At 35.0% G+C, this 23,638-nt stretch overlaps 1 protein-coding gene across 1 annotated transcript in view; it reads left to right on the top strand.

Moving 5' to 3' along the window:
• The window catches only part of LOC111503350 (dipeptidase 1), a 343,243-nt gene that overhangs the window by 208,496 nt on the left and 111,109 nt on the right, over positions 1 to 23,638 (top strand). Inside the window, exon 4 of the mRNA XM_074170807.1 lies at positions 15,602 to 15,734. Within this exon, the coding sequence (XP_074026908.1) occupies positions 15,602 to 15,734 (133 nt within the window). The remainder of the gene's footprint in view (positions 1 to 15,601; positions 15,735 to 23,638) is intronic.

Here is a 23,638-nt window from a genome sequence, read left to right on the forward strand (position 1 = left end):
ATTTTCACATTTGAATTACTGTCCATATTTTCAATAAATAATACACAGCACTTTAGGAAAAAAATATATCAAAAAGATATACCTTCACTTCAATTTTGGTGAACCCACATATAGAATCTGCTCACAATAGTTTCAAATAGGTATTATGAAAATGAAATATTCATCTTACATATTCAAGCATCGGCTTTTATGAATTCGAAATTCGTGAACAGCACCTGCAAACTGTTTTTCATTATTCAATAATTCCGTTCAATCCTATGGATGATTAATGCTATTGACTGATGGATTGCAACACATTTGTTTGTAGTTTGGACAGCAGATTTCTATTGTAGTTTCATTCGTTATTGAGTTTCCAAATATAGTCAAGGAAAAACCAAGCAATTTCTGTATATTCGTATCCGGCGCTAATGTAGGGTATCGAAATTGAAAGTATACGGTTTTTTGAATTTCAGCAGTTTATATGCTCGGTATAACCTACAAAGTTGATCTTTCGTTGGTGACAACTGTAACGTTCAAATTTCATTCCAAGAGTACATTAGTAATTACACGCCCTGTATGTAAGATCAATCTTGTACACTTGTACATAAAATTTTGAAATAGAAGTATATCCCATTCCAACGAATCAGCCTCTGGTTGTTTGACTGGAGCTGTAAAAAAAATGTGTTGATTAGTTTAGGTTGAGAAAATATTTGTTTTGATTTTATGGTGAATCGAACAATTCACTGTTAAAGACCTCATACATGAATGATGAAGCAGTACTCACCTTATTTCAGTATTTGCAGAATAAGAGTCATGAGGGTTTTGTTTATTTGTTTTCCTGTTCTTAAGGAACCACTCCCGTCTTCACTGAGTGTAACCACAAATACCCACTTGACACTTGTTGTTGGTCAAGTGCAATGCGACTTCGGTATATCTGAAGGTCGCACAACGAAATATACCCTCTGCAGCTAACAAAAATTAGTGTTACATATTATTCAAGGTGGGTCGAAATGTCTGCCCTTTTGTAATCGTGTTAGTGGGTATAGTGACGGATAAGAAGCGGAGCTCCACACACGCATTTCCTTAACTCTTGGAATTTCAGTCACAATGAATCGCCCAATTGAAGAAATAAATTTATTAGTTCGATCCTATTTTATCCACACACAAACGTTCAGCTTTTCTAGCAATATACTGCTCAATATGAAAAGAGGAAATGACACTGTACCCTTCAATTCATTGAATTCGAATGACAAGAATAGGAACTGTACCTTTTTTTTTATACCATAATATAATCTAGCGGTATACTGGGAGGACTCTCAGTGAACTTATGTTCTCCAGAAGACTAATCACTTCATTTGACTAAAAAACTGGATATAACGTTAAATATGGCAAACACACAACAGAAGCTGAATATTCACCATGACATGAGAACACAGCGGTATGAATTCTCGAAGAGTAAAGATGATCGGGTCAAGTATTAGTTGGACACGCTGATCGAATGAATTCCTGATTATGATCCTTCCAAAAATAAGCTGATATTCGGCTAAGAAGCAAATGGAAAAATCCGACAACCCAAACCTGATTTTCATACACATACCACTTCTCAGTCAAATACCAGACTATGAAGTAATATCGAGTCCTCTTGTGACAAAATTGCCCCCGAAATAGACGACTATCTGTCTGATTGTAGTCGTATTAGGGCATTCAATTATTATTAATTGGTAATAAAGGAATATGGTATTACCAACCTAGGTTATCTGGGAACATAGACTTTCACGAAGTTAGTTTAGACAGATACTGGAATAGAGGAAACCCTAAATTGAAATGATGGTTTTGACGGCATTATTTTCAAAGGGCATAGTGGTGTGACTGTTGATTCTGCAGAATATGACAAAGTGCCGAAATATTTTCCCAACATGCAGTATATTGAGGAAGCTAATAATCTGATGATTCTATCTGATCACGAGGAGAGAAGCATGATCTCCTCGCAACATGGATCTGAAACGAGTTGATTTCTTGTTATATGATTTTAGGGACGATATTATTAACAAGATATGATGGTGCAATATAGTTTTTTTCAATACAGCCTATTTTTCTTCTCAAAGTAATTTCACAATCCAAAACAATCTCTGTTCCCAAACATCAGAACCCCAACACTCCTCTCGATGCGCATTTCACCAATCATGTTGATGAGGAAACACACTTCTTAAGAAGCCAACTTGGTTGGTAGCAAGCAAGAACTGCAACAGTCTCCTGAGAACTGCAACAGTCTCCTGACTGTTGCAGTTCCGGTGTATGGGAGCAGTGCTTTTTGGGATTCATTATTTGCCAGAGGTTCTAGTTCTACCTTTCAGTAATTCCACAAGTGCAAAAATTCATAAACCACCCAATTACTTCATTCTAATGATCTGGAGTTATTTTGTTTTGTATCATGTTGAAGTGTGCCTCAAAAGTAGTTAGTTCAAGCCGATTTCAGAACCTCCCCCAACCACTTTTAACCTATAAATGTCCTCTACGTCACACGAAGCAGCCAAGGTGATTTTGAGGTGATGTTTTGAGTTTAGCCTTGAATACCCTTCATTAACTCTCTATATTTTCGACAAAGTGACTTTGATTTTGAATGATTTCAAGCCAGTTGCACAGCTTCCTTGTTGTATAGATGACTTTGAACGATTGTTTTGGGTTTGCCTTTGAACGAGATGACCCTCAGGTCAGACTCCAGTCTGGCTACAAATACTTTGGCAGCGTCCGCCCCACGATATAGAACAAATTTGTAGGCTGAATAATTGAAAGAACAACGAATTCGGTATGAGAATGAGTATGGCTCGTGAATAATTGATTTATTTGTGAAGGAACGTGTTGGATCCAGTTCATTTGTATGTATAGGTTTCAGAATTGATTCAAAATCAGCGTATACCACGAAGTGGACTTTCAACTGCCTTTCCAAATTTTCAAATTTCAATATATTTTACGGTATGACCCTACCACATTTATCAATTTTGATTTGCGTTGTGGGAATGGTGGTACAAATAAAATTGCAATCATTCAACTGATGTCGCAATAATTTGCGTTTGTCTGAAAAATACATCAAGCACCCATCACAAAAATACATTCTATGCCCGTGGGATGGAATTTGTGATGAAACTAACCTTGATAGATATTTTATCCAGCAATAGTGGCTATTACCAGATTCATCGGATATATTCAATAAATTTACATGTCGACCGAGTTTCCGCCGTGCGTAATAAAGAGGACCCACAATTTCATATTTCGGTTTGTTGTTTTCGAAAGTTGTTTCTAACCCATAAAAATTTACTGAACAATCATTCATATTCCCAAATTTTGGAATATCACGTGAGTTCATTGAAAAATCTATAACTTCAACATTAAGTACATCTCTGAAGTCTGGATATGATCCTACTTCAGAAGTTCTCGTTTGCGGTGGTCGCAGAGCTGATGTCACCGCCCAAGCGAAGCAAAAATGGTCTTTATTTCTCACATTAACTACTGCTCTCTTCAAAGCGATGAATTCTGGAAGTCTGATGTAGGAGGATCCACTGAGAATATTTGTTGATGTTTACTTCGATAAAAACAACTTTCTCCAGAGTCCAACCTGTGAACACATTATTCATTTAATGACTGGAATAATTCATATTTATGTAGATAATATACCTGAGTAACGTTCTTGAAATTCCACAGCTTTTACAGATAACGTGTCGACGAATGTCCTATATATCTCTTCAAGGTTGTTTGATTGATCAACAATTTGGTTTTGGCTGTTGAAAAACTTCACCTCCAATATTTAATGCGTCTGTAGTATATACCTCCCAAACAACTCCATGTTCACTTTCAAGGTGTTATGAACTTGCACCATTGGATCAATCAAAGTCACAACTTTATGCCTCACTTCATTGGAGAAAGATTGATAGTCTGAATGCAGATTCTTACTCTCGACCCTATAGCTAACAATCCTATATTTAAATGCGCTGTTGATGATTATACACCACCTCAAATTCCGTACAGGAATTTGTTCAATGCTCCAATATTTTGAGGTATGAATTCATCCTATTCACAGGCACCATTCTATTACAATAGTTGCACAACTCCTGAACTGCACTTGGTTGGGCAGAATCCACTCTGGGCCGTTTTGCTGGAGGACCTGCATCATTATCCGGCCTGCAGGACTGCATTTGATGATAACGCATGTTATCTTTACGGCTGAAACTTTTTCCATACCTATCACAGTGGAACATATTTGTAGGTATATTCAATAAGCGCGATATCAAACTGACTCCTGTGAATGAGTGGCACCTCTTTTATATGTTCATTCAAAAAGTGGGGGAGGAAAGAAAAATGCATGAGCACCCTCAAATTTACATCAGCAAAGGCACATGATATTGCAGAAGGTCACCCAAAGTCAAACTGAAAACGCACTCCAAAAGTCTCTTAGTCCATGTGGCTGAAGGTCGTTCAAAGTCGAATCTTGGAAATAACCACGTGATTCAATGAAGGTCGTTCGAAGTCGAACTTAAACTTACCTCAAAGTCACCTTGCGTTTGTCGTGTGACGTAGGTCAGGGTCATTCGAAGACAAACTCAAAACAATCGTTCAAAGTCATCTATACAACAAGGAAGCTGCATAACTGGCTCAAGTTCATTCGAGATCAAAGTTACCTAGTCGAAAATATAGAGAGTTAATGACAAGTATTCAAAGTTAAACTCAAAACACCTTGCCTTCAACACCTCAAGTCACCTTGCCTTCATCGCCGTGTTGCGTAAGTCAAAGTCGTTCAAAGTCAAACTCGAAACACCTCCTCAAAGTCACCTTGGCTGCTTCGTGTGACGTATAGGCCATTTCAAGGTTGGCTGCTTCGTGTGACGTAGAGGTCATTTCGAGGTTAAAAGTGGTGGGGGGAGGTTCTGAAATCGGCCTAAACTAACTAATCTCAAAGGTGAGGATGCGAACAAAAAAGTCAATAGATAATAATGAATGAGAACAGACAGTTTCTTTCTGATTGATACTAAACATACCAGCAATGAAGGCTTTAGCAAGAATGAAATTAATGTTGTTAACGAATGTAAAGGAACATTCACTTCAGTGTGGACGCGAAGGAAAAACAAGAACGTTATTTAAATCATAAACTAGATACCAATCGAGTAGAAAAAATACTGCTTCAATTCAGAAAAACCATAGATTTATATATTCCGTCTCACCTTATATAAAGGGAGATATCCATGCATACTTATATTCAGGTTTACCCTCTGAGGACGCTTGAGTTCAACAGGACATCAATGGTTCAGCTTCGAATCACTGATGATACCTATGGCAAGTCAAAACAACATTGTCTGGTGTTGGATTATGAATGTTGCGATTTTAGACCGTGGTTTCATTTAGATGCTTTGTAGTGAAAGCTGTGAAGAAAGCGATGTCGTCTTTTGTCAGTTGATATAACATTTGGCTTTGCAGCAAATCCCCGTGGAAACACTTTTTCTTGGGTAAAGGGTTTTTTCCTATGAGGAGTTGTGCACGCTTTCTCAAACTGATGAATCTAGCAAAGCATATTAATAAATATTTTAAAACAATTCCATAAACTGAAATATATTAACCATTCCACGAGATCGATAGTAGATGCAAGATGAAACATATTTTCCTGAAGCATATTCACAACTGAGAAATAAAATGAAACTGAAACTCGATATCACGTAAAAACTGAAGCTTGTAATATTCTGCAGAGATCGATGTAATTCAGTTAAAAATCTATATCTTTGAAGATGGTCAATGGTCTCACTACCTTTCGAAAATGAACTAAATTATATGAACAACATTTTTCGGATACATTTGTTTTTATTTCAAGAAATGTATTTACATGTAAAAAAATACTAGACACTAGGTCTATAGAATAAATTTCAGTAACCAGCACAGTATCAGCCAGGGAAGTACTTGTTTTCCGGTAGAGATTTACCAGGACCTACTGTGTAGGCAAGTTGAGAAAGATGAATGTTTCGCTAGTTCACTTCGGAATATTCATTTTCCTGTACGTATTTATCTCTTTTCGATCAGTTTTCGCATTTATTGTGGAATGTAATCACATCAAATAATAATTGGGCTCATTGAATCAAACCTGAGATTCAAAAAATGTATACAAGACAAATAACATCCTAACGAGAGATTCATTTTACACTTGAAGAACTCTGATATATCATTCCGGTATCAGATGTGTGATTATCATAAGTGGGTATCAGGATACAACAGAATTAATATTGATTATGAGTATGTATCAATTCATTCATTTTTGATTAAGGTAAGTGATAGATAACAGATGAATATATGAAATGGAATAGTCATTATTGAATACTTGGCCTCAGAAAGAATTGAATTTGCTACAATAAACAACACTATTGAAAATGCAGCAGACCATATTATATCTCAAAAAGTAATTATTATAAATCAATAAAAAAGTAATTTGTGATATTTATGATCAACTGATCCCGTCAATTTATACAGTCGAAGCTACCTAAATTCCCACCAAGCTGAAGATTGTTTAAAATATAATTCAAAATAAAATTTCCATTGCATGGAAAAAAATTTATTCAAGGTCAAAGGTCAAGAAAATGAGTTTTTCGTGATTTTCAGCAAAATGGTGAGTTTTATCATAAAAATACTTTCAACAAAAATTGTAGACCATAAAATTATCCACAAAAAATTTTTTCAACTTTTTTTTTCCTACGAGGCACCGTTTTTGAGATATAAGGACTCAAAAAGTTGTAAAAGTTGTAATCGTCATAATATGTAAAAGTTGTAATCGTCATAATATGCACACGTTTCCACGCCACCTAGGAGGTAGTGTACCAAACGCATTTTTTTAACGTGGTTTCTCCAATAGACCTATTCCACGGGTCAGATGTGATCCTGTTTAATTTGAAACTATTGCAAAATAATGGATATTAGCAGAGATTTAAAAGATAAAGCAATTCATGTTAAAAAAAAATTTGTGAAGTTTAATTGTCCGAGTCGTAACTTTCAAATTCTTCTTCTTGTTATTCTTCTTAATCTACTTGTTCTTATTCATCTTGTTCTTCTTCTTGTTCTTCTTCTTGTTCTTGTTCTTCTTGTTCGTCTTCATCTTCATCCTGAGTACATATAAACTACGTTGATAGCGATGTACCGCATGTCGCCTCGTTAGAATCAAACGGATCCTAAACTGTTGGTGATTCAATATTAAAGCACGACCGGCCTTGATAATGTGTACATGCCAGACAGCAAAACAGTACGGAATTTTTGCAACCACATTTAGCACTGCACCCCCTTTTGCAGTTGCAAAAAACTGTGTTCAGCAGTTTTTTCGGCGCAGGTGGAAGTAAAGTTTGGACTGGTTATAATGAATTGTTGACCAACTTCCAACCACGGTCTGTAAGGTCTAGCTAATAACCAAGCCACACTTGAACTTGGTAATATACCCGAAAAAGATGTTGATGAGCAGCAACTGAGGTTGGAAGAAGACAAGGTAATTGTCCTTGTTTTTTACTATTGGTATTTTTAACGAAACATGCATATCTATACTTATCTAAGCAGGTAGCTTTTTTAGGAGCTCCGTACATGGAAAGAAGAAAGCGAATGCCGTTAGTGATAATTTCTTGTCGAATTGAATTACTATTTTCATACAGTGGAAAGATAGGGAACTTTCAAATTTTATTTTTAATCATATTTCAAACAATCTTACTGATTTTCAGCTTGGTGGGAATTTAGGTACCTTCACTCTTATTTTTTGGTTTAATTTGACCGGACTATGATTATTTTCCACGAATAGCTCTGTCATGAACTTATTTTTATTTGCAGCAAATAAAATATCAACCTGTTCTCTTTTAGTTCGAAATAATTTGTGTTCATGAAATCTGATCAGATATTCGCCAGCAACGAATATTTCGTCAGGATATTTATTATAGAAATTCAGTGATTGTTTCGGGAATTTCAAAATTTTTCGAAAAGTTTTCCATCAAGGTACATCATTGGCAATTATTTCACTATATATTTTTTGAAACATGCTCTACTCAGCATTCAATGCAATCCCTCATTCCCCTTCAATAACCAATGAAATTATGTGAAATTTCAAAGATCCTGTTCACGCAGTGATTGTAATCAAATTACATTGTTGGCTCTACTTCGATAAATCATGTCGAACGAATGTAGGGAATTCAGAGAAAAATAAATAAAGCCTTTCGTGTTCAGAAGATTTGATATCCTCAGAGATATATTTGCGACATGAATTACTACAGAATTTCCAGCATGTAATATATATCACCTGTAGCATTGAGATGTAACGTGAGCTGATTTTCAAGCAGAAAACGATATAACAAGAAGAGAGTGAAGAATTGGTACAGTAGTTGGTGTGTATTTAGAGGAGAAGTATTGAGCAGATCCATATCGTCAATAATTGAAAGCCTTACATATTTCATTCCCGGAGAATGAAGGGGAAATATGGATGAACGTGACAAGGCTATGGCTTCTAAACTAGAGGTGAAGATTAAATTACTGACCGCTCAGTTGGCTATTGGCACCATTGATCCTGAGTTCAAGTTCATGAATGATCAGATTTTCTATTTTAATTCGATTAGAGCAAGTCTTATAGGTCAACTGTTGCCACAGACTACTGAGATCGTGAAAGAGGACTCTTCGTGCGTTTACGGTGAAGAGTCATTTCAAAGTTAAAATAATTTGAAAATGGGACGATTACAAAAATATTTCAAAATATCTCAATGAACAATATACGATTTCTTCCAAACACTTATAGGATTGAAATATATCGGATTGAGCAGAGTTACCTCCAGATCCTTTATTGCATAAAATGATCCTTAAAAAGTTTGTATTCTTTGGTTCTGAACTACATAAGAATCCTAATGTATTTGAAGGAGAGAGTAATTCCAAACTAGATAAATTCGATGCGATGAAATATCTAATATCATATATAGCAGTTTTCAATGTATCTTAAAGATAAAATATTTGAAGGGTACCAATTACTTTCAGTTATGCCCGATTTTAGTTTGAGAAAGATTATTCATCTGAAAATAGTAGTTCCTCGTTATTTTCAGTTTCATATATAAATCAATATTCGGAGATCTGTTGTTGAGGGTCGAAACAAAGTTATCTATCCCGGATTTATTCATGTAAGAAACGCAAATTGATTATCTTCATAACGGCATCAAGAACGGAGAAAGTAATTATACTCATCATTGGCTCCCAATTCACATCTGAACAGATCAGGTATGGAGGGAAGAGTGAGTTTCTTATTGTCGTTTTCTCTTACTGTCTGTTAAAACAGTGGTTGAACTGTAAGCAAATCTGTTCTGTGTAGATTTTTGTTAGTTGTGAATAGTCACCAATCACTTCTTCACTAAAACCATTGACACTCAGAAAATCCCTCGAATATTGGTATAGGACTTTAAATCTGTTTAAAATCTGTTTTTCTGTCAACCAGCTTTCGCACCCCTACGAACGACAACCATCAGAAGTAGAAACTTGTGCGAGCTAAGGATTAACGTGTGATTCCTACTTGGAAACAACAAGGAAATATCTAATGGTACCAAAATCTCCAACTGTATATATTTGAAGTTCTCTCTGAACTTATGTGTATCATATTCATTGTGAGATTGAGCAAGTTTCAAACTATTTGATTGGTCATTTATAAATTTTATGTGTAGGAAAACTTATAGATGAGTCAATTGATCGCATTATCTTTCTAGGCTTTGAATTTTTGGTGGACTAGTCACTCCTATTCAAAACCGGTGCGATGAAAAGTTTATACTTCTTTCGTGACAATTCTTTAACAGTAATCTGACTCATCTAATATTACTACAACCTTATTGCTGTTGTCTGCTTTCAGGCAGCAACATCTTTTCCTTTCAATCTTTTGAAAAAAAAATTTTCTTTTGCGGATTACTATAAGTTCACCTAGACAAATGATCAGATATCTTTTTGCAAGTTTCCTGAACAAACCCTTCTAATGTCTTATGCAAGTGCTGAATTGCATTTTCAATACTTTCGTTTCAGATTTAAATAAAATTTCGATCCTTATTCACCCAACCAATTTTTTTATCAAAATTTGTAACGAAATTGTTTTCACAGATCGTTAACTTTCTTCGACTTTTGGTCCGTTCATTGATTCTGAAAGATCAAAATTTAATGTATTCAAAATTACTACTTCACACAAGATGAATCTCCACACGAGACGACTAACTGCTAATGTAAACTCAATTGTTTTCATTCATAACATATAATACATATCATGTAGAAGTTCCAGATCTGACTGAGGTGCGTTGACAAATCCATCATGTTAAAAAACCACACAGTAAATCTTCCTTTGATACTTCAATAACAAGATACCTTCAACAAAATTCACAATGGAAAAAAATATTGACGTGACATACGTTTATTTCAATTCAAATAAGTTATCAAACTATTTTCATAGTCTATATCACAGTGGTGAAGTCAAAAATGAATTTCTGAAACGGGTCCTGATAAATAGCTGAGTTCAACAGCATTTAATATATAATTCATGTGTTACAGTTAATTGGAATGTATACATGTGTTATAGGTTTTTGCAACAAACCACAGGCACAATGTTGAAATCATGTTCAAAAGGATGGTCATTTATCATTGGCCGTGTTTGGTAACTGTAAAATATGTACTCAATGTTGCCTTTGTCAACACATTACACAAATAATCAGTCCTGGAATCCCTACTAATATTATAAATGCGAATGTTAGTTTGTTTGTTACGCTTTCACGCGAAAACTACTCAACCGATCATCATGAAATTTTGTACACATGTTCTTGGGCATCACTTTGAGCAATTTTTATGACTTATTTCTAGGTACCTACCATTCTTATGAAATGATTTATCAAGTTATATTATTTACATTGTTACTAATTAAAGATTTGTTTTCGAATACACCTCTTTCAATTTCGCAATTGTTTCATATTCAAAATGATTCCTGACTGAATTCCACAACTCAAAATTGAAACCATTACTTCGAACACCCAAAATTTTGACTAATTTTCATGTGATCTGAAGCAGAGAGAATAATTGTATGAGATATTTTTAAAAATAATAGTCGTTCTCAAGACTTTACATTTTAAGCAATAACTCAACAACGCCGTAACCGAATTTCAAAAACCAAACATGAAATGATATCAGAATTTAACGTAGCATCTGAATATGTAATGATATACAGGGCGTTCTATTTAAAAAAATGAAATTTTGGTCTGTAGCACCTACACCAAACACCCTGTATATTTAAAAATTATATCAAAATATAGCTCTCATGAAACATTTTTGTGTATCTCTTCAACAAACCAGATATTGCCTGTCACATAAAATGTGGGACACCCGGTATATATATATATATATATATATATATATATATATATATATATATATATATATATATACATATATATATATATACATATATATATACATATATTGTATACATATATATATATATATATATATATATATATATATATATATATATATATATGTAGGTATGGAAAAAATCGATCCTCAAAGTCACTGGACACTGGAAGTCATAGCATTCTGAAAATGACCTCTGACATATTGCCTTCCACTGTCAATTACGAAATGACTTACAAAGTACTATTCCCAAATAGAGAGGACTGGATCCTCCGGGAGAAGGAAATATTGGGAGCAGATAGTTGTTGGTTCACAGATGGATCCAAAACACCTTCCGGTTCTGGTGCAGGTGTTTTCAGTCGCAGACCCAGGACAGAGATATCATCCTGCGACTGTATTTCAAACGGAAATTTACGCTATTGAATTGTGTGCGGAGATATTGGAAGAATCCAATCTCATACACAAGTCTATAAAAATATTAACTGGTCTGGATTGCCTGGAAGGCAATGAGGCTGCTGACTCCCTTACAAAGGAGGGTGCTACAAGCAGCTTCATCGGACCAGAACCTGTCACTGGGATCGCTTTAGGCTTTGCCAAACAAAGACTGAACACCTGGATGGCAAGAATATTTATGGACTTCTGTCAGAATCTTCAAGGATTGGCTCACTCCAAGGCGTTTATTCAACCCCTGAAGCTTGATACCAAACATGAACTACGATGTCTAACAGGCATTCTTACAGGTTACTGTCATTTGAATCATCATATGCAGAGACTCGGACTGTCGGAAGACAGTTTGAAAAATGATGAAACAGCAGAGTACATCCTTTATGCTTGCCCCGCTGGGGACTCAATCAGGTTTTTAGAGTTTGGCAGAGCCGTACTCTCACCATCTGACTTGAAAAACCATTCACCATAAAAATTGGCTTCGTTAAGAAGCTGGGTTTATTTGATAGAGTTTGAATATGTGTGAGCCACAATAAACCCTTGCGGGTTGCGGTGGAGAGTCGAATAGACCCACTCACTTTGGACCTCCGGCAAGGTCGGAATACGACTTCCCAACTAATCCGGGTTGTTCATGGGGTGAGGGAATCTTACATCCAGCGGAAGACTACAGTTATGGATAGAGGAATTTATCGACAACTTGTGGTCGGCAAGCATGCCTTTATTTGTAATTAGGATTGTTCAATCCTACTTAAGAAACCGACTGTTTCGTGTGACAGTGGACCAAACGAATTATTCAATTGAAGCAGGTGTTTCGCAGAGGTCATGTCTGTCATCTCACTTTTACTCTCTATACACGAGAACAATTGTGGATATATACACTGCGATATAGGCACATTCGTTGTCGAGCGAGAAGGCAAAGCAACAGAATAACCCTAACAAAACAGAACCCGTAAACTTCTTGAAAAAATTTATTAATGTGAACATCTCCGGTAAGTTGCGAGTCAAGGGTAACTGCATTGACGGTCAGAGGAGCGCGCGATATCTGGAAGTTATTTTAGATATGCACCTGAATTTTCAGGAACATCTAAGCTTGGCAATACAACCAGCTTGATGTTGACAACAAGCTGCTTATTTACAAACGAATAATCAGAACAGCTATGTTGTACGCCTATCCCGTATTCTGCAGCCTCAAGAGAATACTCGACATGATGCAGAATGAGGTGCTCCGTATTAGCACGAATAGTTTGACAGATATATTTCATTGAATGATATATTATATCTGGCAGAAGTTCTGACGGTCTCTGAATATATCAGTAGGCTGTCTTATAAATTCTTCAATTTTTTTTATGCTCAAAGCCCGCTGATGAAGAACATCATGGTGCTCAGGAGTTAACATAATGAGTCCCTTACATACGGACTCATTTATGAAATGCTCGATATCTTTCACGAACGGTGCGAATGCGGTCACGCTAAAATAATTCACATGTTCTCGTGATATCAGAATTACTGCTCTGGTTCTTTCCTGAACTTTTTCAGGAGGCACTATCGTAAACCTGAAATATACTAGACACACTTAATACCATGTATCGAACTGCAAGTTACCGATAACTCTCGCATAAGCTCCGGCAGGAAGCGAGAAGTCCTAATCTGAGGCTAAAAAAAAACTTTCGAGTGGAGAAGTACCCATTTACCCTACCCCTACCCCCTACCCCCCTACCCTACTTACGCACGTGGGAGAAAAATATATCTGTATATTCTGTGAATAGTGTTTTTCATTAGTATTACAACCCAACTGATGACAGCTAATGAATCAGAAACTCGTATCTGCAGTTAGCATACTTTCGAAGTTCTCCATGGATTTTCTATGTTTCTGATTTTTTAAATCCACTCTCTCCTAAGAATACTGCCTTTTCTGCCTGTACGCCTACAGTTAGTAAGTGACTCAGTTCGTTCTGATAGTTCTGGACTTTGAATTGAAAAGGCAATATTTCAGATAGAAATCAATTTTCGAGAAAAGCTTTTAGGGTTTCCACTTCTTCATCATTACCTATACAAAAATGTAGGAATCTTCTAAAAGAAGGAAAGGAAATAATTTCAATAAAAACTCAATATATAGATGCATCAAACATAAAAAAATTACTGAAAGACACTACGTTCCCATGAATGAAATGTGTTTCAATTACAAAACGAATGTTTGTAGTACGAACTGAATACTAAACGTGTGTCTCGGGACGCCCTACAGAAGTGATAACTTAAACTAATCGAAGTTGAACTATTCAATATTGAAATTGTTCAACTTGGGAGAAGGTCAGGTTATTACTTGAGTTTATGTATATTATTATGATGATGTAAGCAAAGGTCATTTATTATTAAAATCTCTTATTGATTATATTGTGTATGTACATATACTATAGCTACCATAAGCCAATTGTTACTTTTGTAGGATTAAATAATGATACTAATAATGTACATACACAAAATTAGTACCACCATTTTCAAGCTAAGTTTCACATAATAAAAGAATATTACGTGCTTGCTGGTTATATTTTTATAAGTTTACTTTTATTTGCCGACTCATTTTGACGCCAAAAACACAATTTACAAACATAACTGGTTGTAAATTTCTTCTTATTTTCCCTAAAATATAATCGAATGTGTGTAAACTCATTCTTGGATAGCTGAAATTTTTTTTTGGTGACACCTTAGCTCGAACTGAAGGGTAGAAAAATTTCCATAATTACTCCTTCCTTCATTTATTGAATGGACACCATCTCTAGGTAATAACTTCGTTCTCATTAGTAGACTTGGCTCCAATAGTTCGACGTAAATTTGTGTACGATGTCGCGACCGAAGTTTTGTGCTCACGCGAGATACTTCTCCCCATCTTCCCGCGGTAGCCATCGTTCTGTCATTGCGTTACGTTACCATGCGGTTTACCCTTCCATAAAAAGTTATTACTTCAAAAAGTGATTGTTTCGAAAGGACTTTTTCCTTTCATGTAATTCGAAGCCTTACGTGTAAAAACGGATCTCTTCTAAAAATATTCCTTTCTCGAATTCATTCTTTCCATAATTATGAAAAAGAAAGACAGATGAAACCAAACAATACTACCTTAGTTTCTTACCATTTGAAACAGGTTAGGTTTCGATAGTCTATAACTCGAACAACCGGGACTTCACAAACCTAGGAATCTTCTCAATATTATATATGTGATTGATGACTTGTTTATCTTATGGTAATTCATGATCACTTCGGGTCAAACCCGAAACTGGTCGGTTCGGGTTTGTCCCCTTTATCAAGTATAAGTTTCATACTTGATAATGGGTCAAACCCGAAACCGGTCGTATAAATAAAATCTACCAGTGGTATTTAGACAAAAGTGTGTTTTATTCATTTCATTTAAGTGATTCATGTATATGAATACACCTGAAGAAGTCATTGTACAGTGAAACACGTGTTGCGGTTTGGTGAACTGTTCAGTAGAAATCTCACTAGGTCCTTCATAAAAGAGAAAAAAAAAACATCTAAATATTGATCGTTCCATATAATATAGTAGTATAGAAAACCTGTAGACGAATGAAAATATACAAAAATACCTTTATATGAACTGCGTTATATTCAGACTTCTATTATTTAGCTCTCAAATCGAATCCAACCCTGCTTAACCCGCAGTTCTCTCCAATAATCAAATGGAATAATTTAAGCTGTTGCTGTCACCGGATGTTTAACTGTTGTTCGCCCCAATTCTAATTGTCGTATATTATTCCAGTTTTGGGCGGCGTATGTCCCGTGCGACTCCCAGTACAAGGACGCGGTTCAGCTCACCCTGGAACAGATTGATGTCATCAGGAGACTCACCGAACAGTATCATCCACGACTAACGTTGTGTACGTCCTCAGAAGGTATGTAGAGCACTAATGTGTGTGTTATTTGAAATGGAATAATTGAGAAGTCAGTGGATCCAGAGGCGGATTCGGAATGTTTTCAGAGATACTTTTGGTAAAATGAAATGACAATATCTTCTATTTGTTATCGTTCTCTAGACGAACCATTTTTATTTAACATGCTTTTATTATCTTCACCAGTATATATGTATGTATGTATGTTTGTTTATAACTCTCAAGCTTAGGATCTGTATTTGACAGAATTATCGATATTATTGCTTGATCTATTCGCGAGCAGATGGCGCTGTACGTAACTTCCTTGATAAAATTCGAACTCACTTTACATGTATTTCCTCATTTGAAAAAGTATTTTTTTTATTAACACGCGCGCCTGCTGCCTTATTTGTAACTCTCCTTTGCGCGCCTGCTGCCTTGGGCTCGGTGGCTGATTTTCAGGCTCTCTCTCTGGAATCGAAAAATATCAGTGGTCATTTTTCTAAACAATATACGGCTGATTGATCCCAATCAGTTTTTTAAACTATATTCATTATAATAGATCTTCGTCTCGAAAATGGTAAGACTGATTAGGTTGATTAAACTGGAAAAGGCAATATTCGCGACTAACTATTTTGAGATATTCGCCACAAACTACAATTGTTGAATTTCGTTTGTTTAGCACTATCACACCTATTTCGAATAATAGGTATGACAGAAGAACTCTTTGTGGTGTTTTATGATAATTATGATGAGTATAGTATGAACCAATTTTCAACGTGACGTTTTTTTTCGGATTCCATCATTAACATTTTTTTTCAATGCGAATATCCAGCCATGTATGAAACACCACTTTTTTTTGAAAAACATCAGCGGTGTCAGCTCACACGATATCTCATCAGATATGTCTGAAAAAGTAAATACCAATATTCTTCATATTCAAAACTTGAAAATATACAATAACTTCAAATATTTCTATTAAATATTTGGAGGTAGATTTTTATTTATGAACCAATAAACTACTACAAATTCTGGCATGTATCTCGACATTTTCATTCTGAATAAATGAAAGCTTTTATTCACGTATTCTTAAAGGGAAAATGAACTTGTAATGGATTCAATTTATCACATTAAACAATTCATATGATGTGAAAGCTTGATGCTAGGTTTATCTATTTTATAAAATTAAATAGTTTTTATCTTAGAATCACCTATTCTGATTAGAATTGAATTACTTATTTCACATCATTTATTTTATACTTCGACACTCCTGAAGAAGTTTTGTATAGCGAAACACGTGTTGCGTTTTTATAAATCTGTTCAGTGAAAATCTCACAATAGAGTTATGTATTTTCATCAAGAATCGGCCAATTCCATCACATGTTTCATGTTTATTTTCTTCTTTTTAGACCGTCCAAATGAAATATTACACACATCGGAAAAGTCTAGGGATATTTTTATAACATACTAAATATCATAAAAATAAATGCATGAGGTCGTTTAATTTTGATTAAATTGGTACACTCGACCACCCTGTAGATTTCTATGGATTGAACAAAGCCTGCAAAAACGGTAACTAATCTTTTATCAAGTTTTTTACAAACTGTAGGTTTTTGGCTAAAATGAATGATCTGAAAGAGTCGAGTTTGTACATTCTATGCAGTTCTTGCTCAGCAATTAAACTGGAAATATTGTGCTTTAACATGGAACGCCATCACTTACCATTGGCTGAGATGAATAGAGCTGTAGGGCTTCTTCTAGGTGGCATGCGACAAAATGATGTAGCTCTTCGTTTGGGGGTCTCCCAAAGTGTTATCAGTCGATTGTGGCGGCGTTTCCGTGAAACTGGCAGTCCAGCCGAACAACATCGAGGACGAGGACGCGCTACAACTGCAGTTCAAGACCGATTTTTGGTCTTAACCGCAAGAAGACAACCGACAATCACAGCACCTGAGTTGGTTAACGTGTTGCAGCAGACGCACTAGGTAACCATTGGTCGTGATACTGTCAGAAATCGACTGCATGAAGCAGATCTCCACAACAGAAGGCCACTTAGATGTCCATCTTTGTCGAGAGGCAATCGCGGTAGAAGATTAGAGTGGTGTCAAAAACATCAAAACTGGGATGCAAATGATTGGGCCACAGTTTTGTTTACAGACGAATCCAGATTTGGATTTCATCCAGATTCTCGTCGAGTAAGACTGTGGAGACGACCTGGAAATAATGAACGTTTGAGGCACGTCCAGGAAGTCCACACATACAGAGGTGGTACAGTAATGCTATGGGGCGGAATCATGATCGGCAGCAGAACCGATCTCGTTTTTCCAAATCGCTCCCTCACAGCTCGACAGTACCTCGACACCATTCTTCTACCTATCGTCCGTCCGTTTGCTGGTGCTGTTGGTGAAAACTTCCACCTAATGCACGATAATGCTCATCCACATGTCGCGCGTCTAGTGACTGACTGGCTCACCAACGAAAGAGTTGATGTACTGCCATAGCCAGCACAATCACCGGACCTGAATCCCATCGAGCATGTGTGGGACATGCTTCAACGAAGAATTACTCCGCATATGGGAAACATTCACACAACGTTTCAATTGAGAGAGCTTTTAATCACTGAATAGGCAAATGTACGTCAACAAGACATTGACAATCTCATTTTGTCGATGCACGATAGATGTAGGGCTGTAATAAACCAGCGTGGAGGCCATACTTTGTACTGATTCTAATTTTTTTTGTATTATGATTTTTTTTCGGGGTGCCAAAGAAGAGCCATATTTTTTTTTTTAGTTTTGCTTATATGCGCACTCAGTATTTTTGACCATTTAATAAATTTTGTTGTAAGTTATATTCGTTTAATAATCACCTGTCAATTTTTTTTTCCCTAAAGCGATCTAAAAAAAAATTATTGCCATTTTTAAAAATATCCCTAGACTTTTCCGATGTATGTATTTCAGTACTCATCTTTTTTTCAGATATTGTTAGATATGTTTTGAAAAATTCTGAAAATTTCACATCTAACAATTTCTTACCTGTTCTATTGATCTAAGATATTTTCAGCATTGCGGCGTTGCCACTTCTATGAAAAGACCTAGCAACGTTATTTCTTTAAATTAAATATCCCGTATATTTGATTTCATTAGCTCGATCTTCTATTGTCTAATATGATATAAAATGATTTGAAATCGCTTAAAGAACCTGTAAAAAATTAAAGAAGATTATCTGAAACATAAAAATTATATCAAACAAAAAAAACTTACATTTCATTAGCTCGGACTTCCATTATCTAATATGATATAAATTGATTTGGAATCCCTGAAAGAATCTTTAAAAAAGTAAAAATACATTTCATTAGCTCGGACTTCCATTGTCTAATATGATATAAATTGATTTGGAATCCCTGAAAGAATCTTTAAAAAAGTAAAAAGGTTAGCTGAAAAATAACAATTATATTTAGCAAAAAACTAAAATTACAATGAAATGAAATACAATGAAATGCACTATGAAACATTGTCAATCACCTTCAAACAAACGTCAAAAAAACTCAAATGGCAATGAGATAAAATACTTGTATTTTCATCTCATTGTAGTTGAAGTTTTTTTTGCTTGATATAATTGTTATTTTTCAGATAATCTTTCTTTAATTTTGACAGGATCTTTCAGGGATTTCAAAACATTTTATATCATATTAGACAATGGAAGTCCGAACTAATGAAATGCATCAAGAAACATGGTCACCCACCTTCAAACATCCCGTATGCTAACACATTTTTGGAATCACTCTCTTATTATATTACTTTTTTTTTGATAATGTTCTATACCTATCTCTATCGGTTTTCGAGATAAAAAATAATTTGTGCCAAATATGGCCCAAATCATAGCCCTAATTAAACTGAGTACTCTCAATTCAAGAAAAGTTAATATTCTGATGATAGTTTGGACAAACTCGAAATACTCAATCAACAACAAGAAATCAACTCCATATCATACAGGGCAAGTTAAAATTAGTATTATTTCCATTATGCATAAAAGTGGTCATTTTTTCAAATGAAGCTCCCTGTATATTTCTAGATATATTAAAATATGATGAAAACTACTTCAAGATGATGCATCATGTCCCTATACCTGAATCATAACGTTTTCTGGAAACATCTTTTTTTTAAAGAATTTGGTTTTAAGTAGCAGTGGTATTAACAAGCTCATAACAGTTGCACGAGAGGAAATATGTAAGGTTACAAAATAATTATCTCAACTACGCCTCAAAGGTTCCACGGAACAACTGTATCAAAATTCAGGCATTTCTTGGTATAAAGTAAAATTTTCTGGGCTATAACATGTGGAAGTACAGAAAATAACACAATTAGGATGATAAAAAATAATGAAATTGTAAACAAAATATCATATTTTTACAATAAATGCTGGAAATGTTGTCCATTACATTCTAATCATTTCAAAATGTTCTTTTGATATCCAATACACCGCACTATTCGCCGTCGCAGTTCTTTTCTGGTAGACAGTGGAGTACTGTATACCATTTATTTTGAAACACTTTATTGAAAAGTCAAGTGTCGTGAGATCGGGTGATCTCGGTGGCCAACCCCACGGCCTTAAACGCCTAAACCAACGATCATCAGACATTTCGTCAAGTTTTCTGAACTTTTGTGAGTGGAATGAGCTGGCGCACCTTCCTGTTGATACCACTAATTCCTATTTTTCTCTAAAGGCAAATGCAAATTTTCTTTAAGTCGACTTGCATTTAGTGAGTCTTCAAAAATAACAACACTAATTTCATTGTTCGTCAAAATACTAAGAAAAATCAGGTGAAATTTTTCTTCAAAACCCATTTTTTTCGTCACATGAGGATTATGATCAGCCCAAAAATGTTCATTCCTTTTGTTGAAAATGCCATCCCTCGTAAATTTTGATTCATCGCACCAAATTATTTGTGACAAAAATTTCCCATCTTCCTGTATAAATGTATTAAAGAGGATTCGCAAAAATGCACTCTACGGTCAAAGTCTTATGCTTTGTGAACTTGACCTTTGGTAAATTTACACGGATGCATATCGTGATTTTTTTAAATTCGTTATACTGAAGCATTTGATACACCCAAATCTTTTACTGCACTGTAAATGAAAGCTTCTGAATATCCATAAAAATATGCGAAAACGTTAACAGAATTGCCCTCATTTGAAGTAACAGGTTTTGGTAATGTTGGAGGCGCTTTGCGCTGTAAATTACTTATATGTAGAAGTAACCAAATTGTTATAAGCTTGATAATTCATCTGCTACCTAAACCAAATTCTTAAAAAATTAATGTTTCCAGAAGTCACTTTATTGAGAAAACTTAATTATTTAGGCATAAGGAAATGATATATCATCTTGAAGCATCATTTTCATCATCTACCGATTTGTCGAGTAATATATAGGGGGTTTCGTTTGGAAAAAGGGATTTTCGACCACTTCTATGCATAATGGAAATAATACTAATTTTAGCACGCTCTATATGACATGGAGTCAAATACTTGGTGATAATTGAATATTTTGAATTCGTCCAAACTATCGTCAAAATATTAACTTCTCATGATTTGGGAGTACTGATGTACTTAAGTTCAATGGGGGCTATGTTTTGGACCATACTCAGCGCATATTATTTTTTATCCAAAAAAACCGATAGAGATAGGTTTGGAGCATTAGTAACAAAAAATAATTTTAATCAAAGAACAATTTCAAAACTGTGTTAATATACAGGGTGTTCTATTAAAAAAAAAATTGAATTGCTAGAAGTGGCAACACCGCAATACTGAAAATATTTCGATTCAATAGAACAGGCAGGGAAATTTAAGATGTGAAATTTTCAAAAAAATCCTGGGTTGCGTTTACCAAAAAGGTCTACCCTACCATAGACCGTGAGTCACGCTGTATATATAATAATAATGATAATAATAATAATAATAATAATAATAATAAATGTTTTTATTGTTTACAACTATTAAGGTTCAAATATGAATAAGTTGATAACAAAGGCCAAGTTTAATTTTTATAACGATGAATCGTTATTAATTGCTCTTTTACTTAACCTCAAAAAGTCGCTGCGGTGTTATAAAAGCATTAATATAAAATAATCCGTTCTACTGTAATCAAGGCATGGTATGATAAGAATAATTAAAATAGATCACTGAGTTTCAATTAATTTCGTGATATTTCTTAAATCTCATTTGAAATCGCTGAAGCCCACTCTTTTTGATAGCCCAAACTTGATAAATGAAACTGCGTCTGGAAAGTTCAAGTCGAAAACTAGGAGGTGTTAATAAACCTTTATTTCTAACATTGTGTTGTTAAGATCTGTCCTATGAGTATTTTTTCTATGCAGATATGTTGGCGTTTTGGTCAGTATGACTTTATGGAAGAGTACTGCAGAATGAAGAACTCTTCTGTTACTCATACTCAACAGTTTTGAGTTTATGTGAAATTATTGGACGTCTCCTCATGCCATAGATCAACCTCGAACAAGAACAGTTGTGAGAGAAGTTTCATTTATACTAACATCAAAATCATTAAGTACAGTACTGCGATTGATTTTGAAGCCTAAAACAATGACTTTAGATTTACTATTATTGATAATGAGACAGTGGTTTGAGGCTGCCCCTGTGAAAGCTTGGAGATCTTCATTTATTCCACAACAAGTAGTATCAGTCATTTGTGGAGGAAAGCTATAATAAAGTTGAGTGTCATCAGCATACTGGTGTATTCTGCAGTACTGAAGGCTCTTGACTGAATTCGACGTATAGCAGTGGACTCAAAATAGACTCTTGAAGAACACCACGATTTAATGAAATATATTGGGATTCAACTCCGTCTATATTGACCTTTTGCTGACGATTTTCCAAGAATGATCCAAAGAGCGATACAGTACTGTCGGCGAGACCTATAAGATAAAATTCTCAATAATAGTTTATGACTGATTGTGTCAAAGGCTCGACTAAAATTCAATAATATCAAACAAGTACAATTTCTCTTATCTGTGGTTCTAATTATATCGTGCAAGAGTACAGCTGTATCCCTTGCGAAAACCTGACTGAATCGAAGGTAGTATTGAGAAGTACTTACTCGAGATATTCCTTTAGCTGGACTTCCATTGCTTTTTCAAAAATCTTCGATAAGGTTGGCAATATACTGATTGCTCTGAGATCTTTGAAATTACTTGGATTAGTCTTTTTTGGTAGTACTTTTACAATTGCACTCTTCCACAGTTTCGGAAACAAATCAGTTGCTAACTAGGAATTGATAATATGGGTTATGTAACATATTATATACGGGCAACATAATCTAATATAATCAATATTCAGTTCATCACAACCTGTAGATTTTGTTTTGATAGAAAATAATGCTTGGCAAACAGATAGATTTATGAGCTTATCACTTCCATAGAATGTGGTTATTTCCTGTGATAGATTTAGACTTTTTGTTATCATAAATGTGAGCAAAGTATGCTCGTTTCTCTCTTTTGATTGGTTTAATTGTTCATGTCTTTATAGTTTTGTAGACGCACAGCTGACTTTGTTGACTAATACCGTTTTAGAGCCTTGCCTCATCTCTTTCAAGACGTCTGCGAGCCAGATAGTTTTTTTTTGGTAACCCTTGAAGTTGTCAGCGGCGCATGTCTATCGTATAAATTATACAAACAATTAACTAAGAAATTTACTTTTCCATCAACATTCTCTACGTCGAAAATTCTAAAAAAAGGTGTTAGAAGCAGGTCTCTCTTGAACTTTTCTTCATCAAAGTACTTGTAATTTCTATATGTATACATTTCAGGCACCTGCTTGATCCCATATATACGCAATGTATAACTTACTAACAAATAATCAGATACATCACCAACGTCAATAGCACTCTTCTCTAACACATCATCTTCCACAGTT

Source organism: Leptinotarsa decemlineata, unplaced genomic scaffold (assembly GCF_025532065.1).
Source record: "Leptinotarsa decemlineata unplaced genomic scaffold, Ldec_3_MD MMD2_P_RNA_scaffold_9, whole genome shotgun sequence".
Classification (NCBI taxonomy): Eukaryota; Metazoa; Arthropoda; class Insecta; order Coleoptera; family Chrysomelidae; genus Leptinotarsa; species Leptinotarsa decemlineata.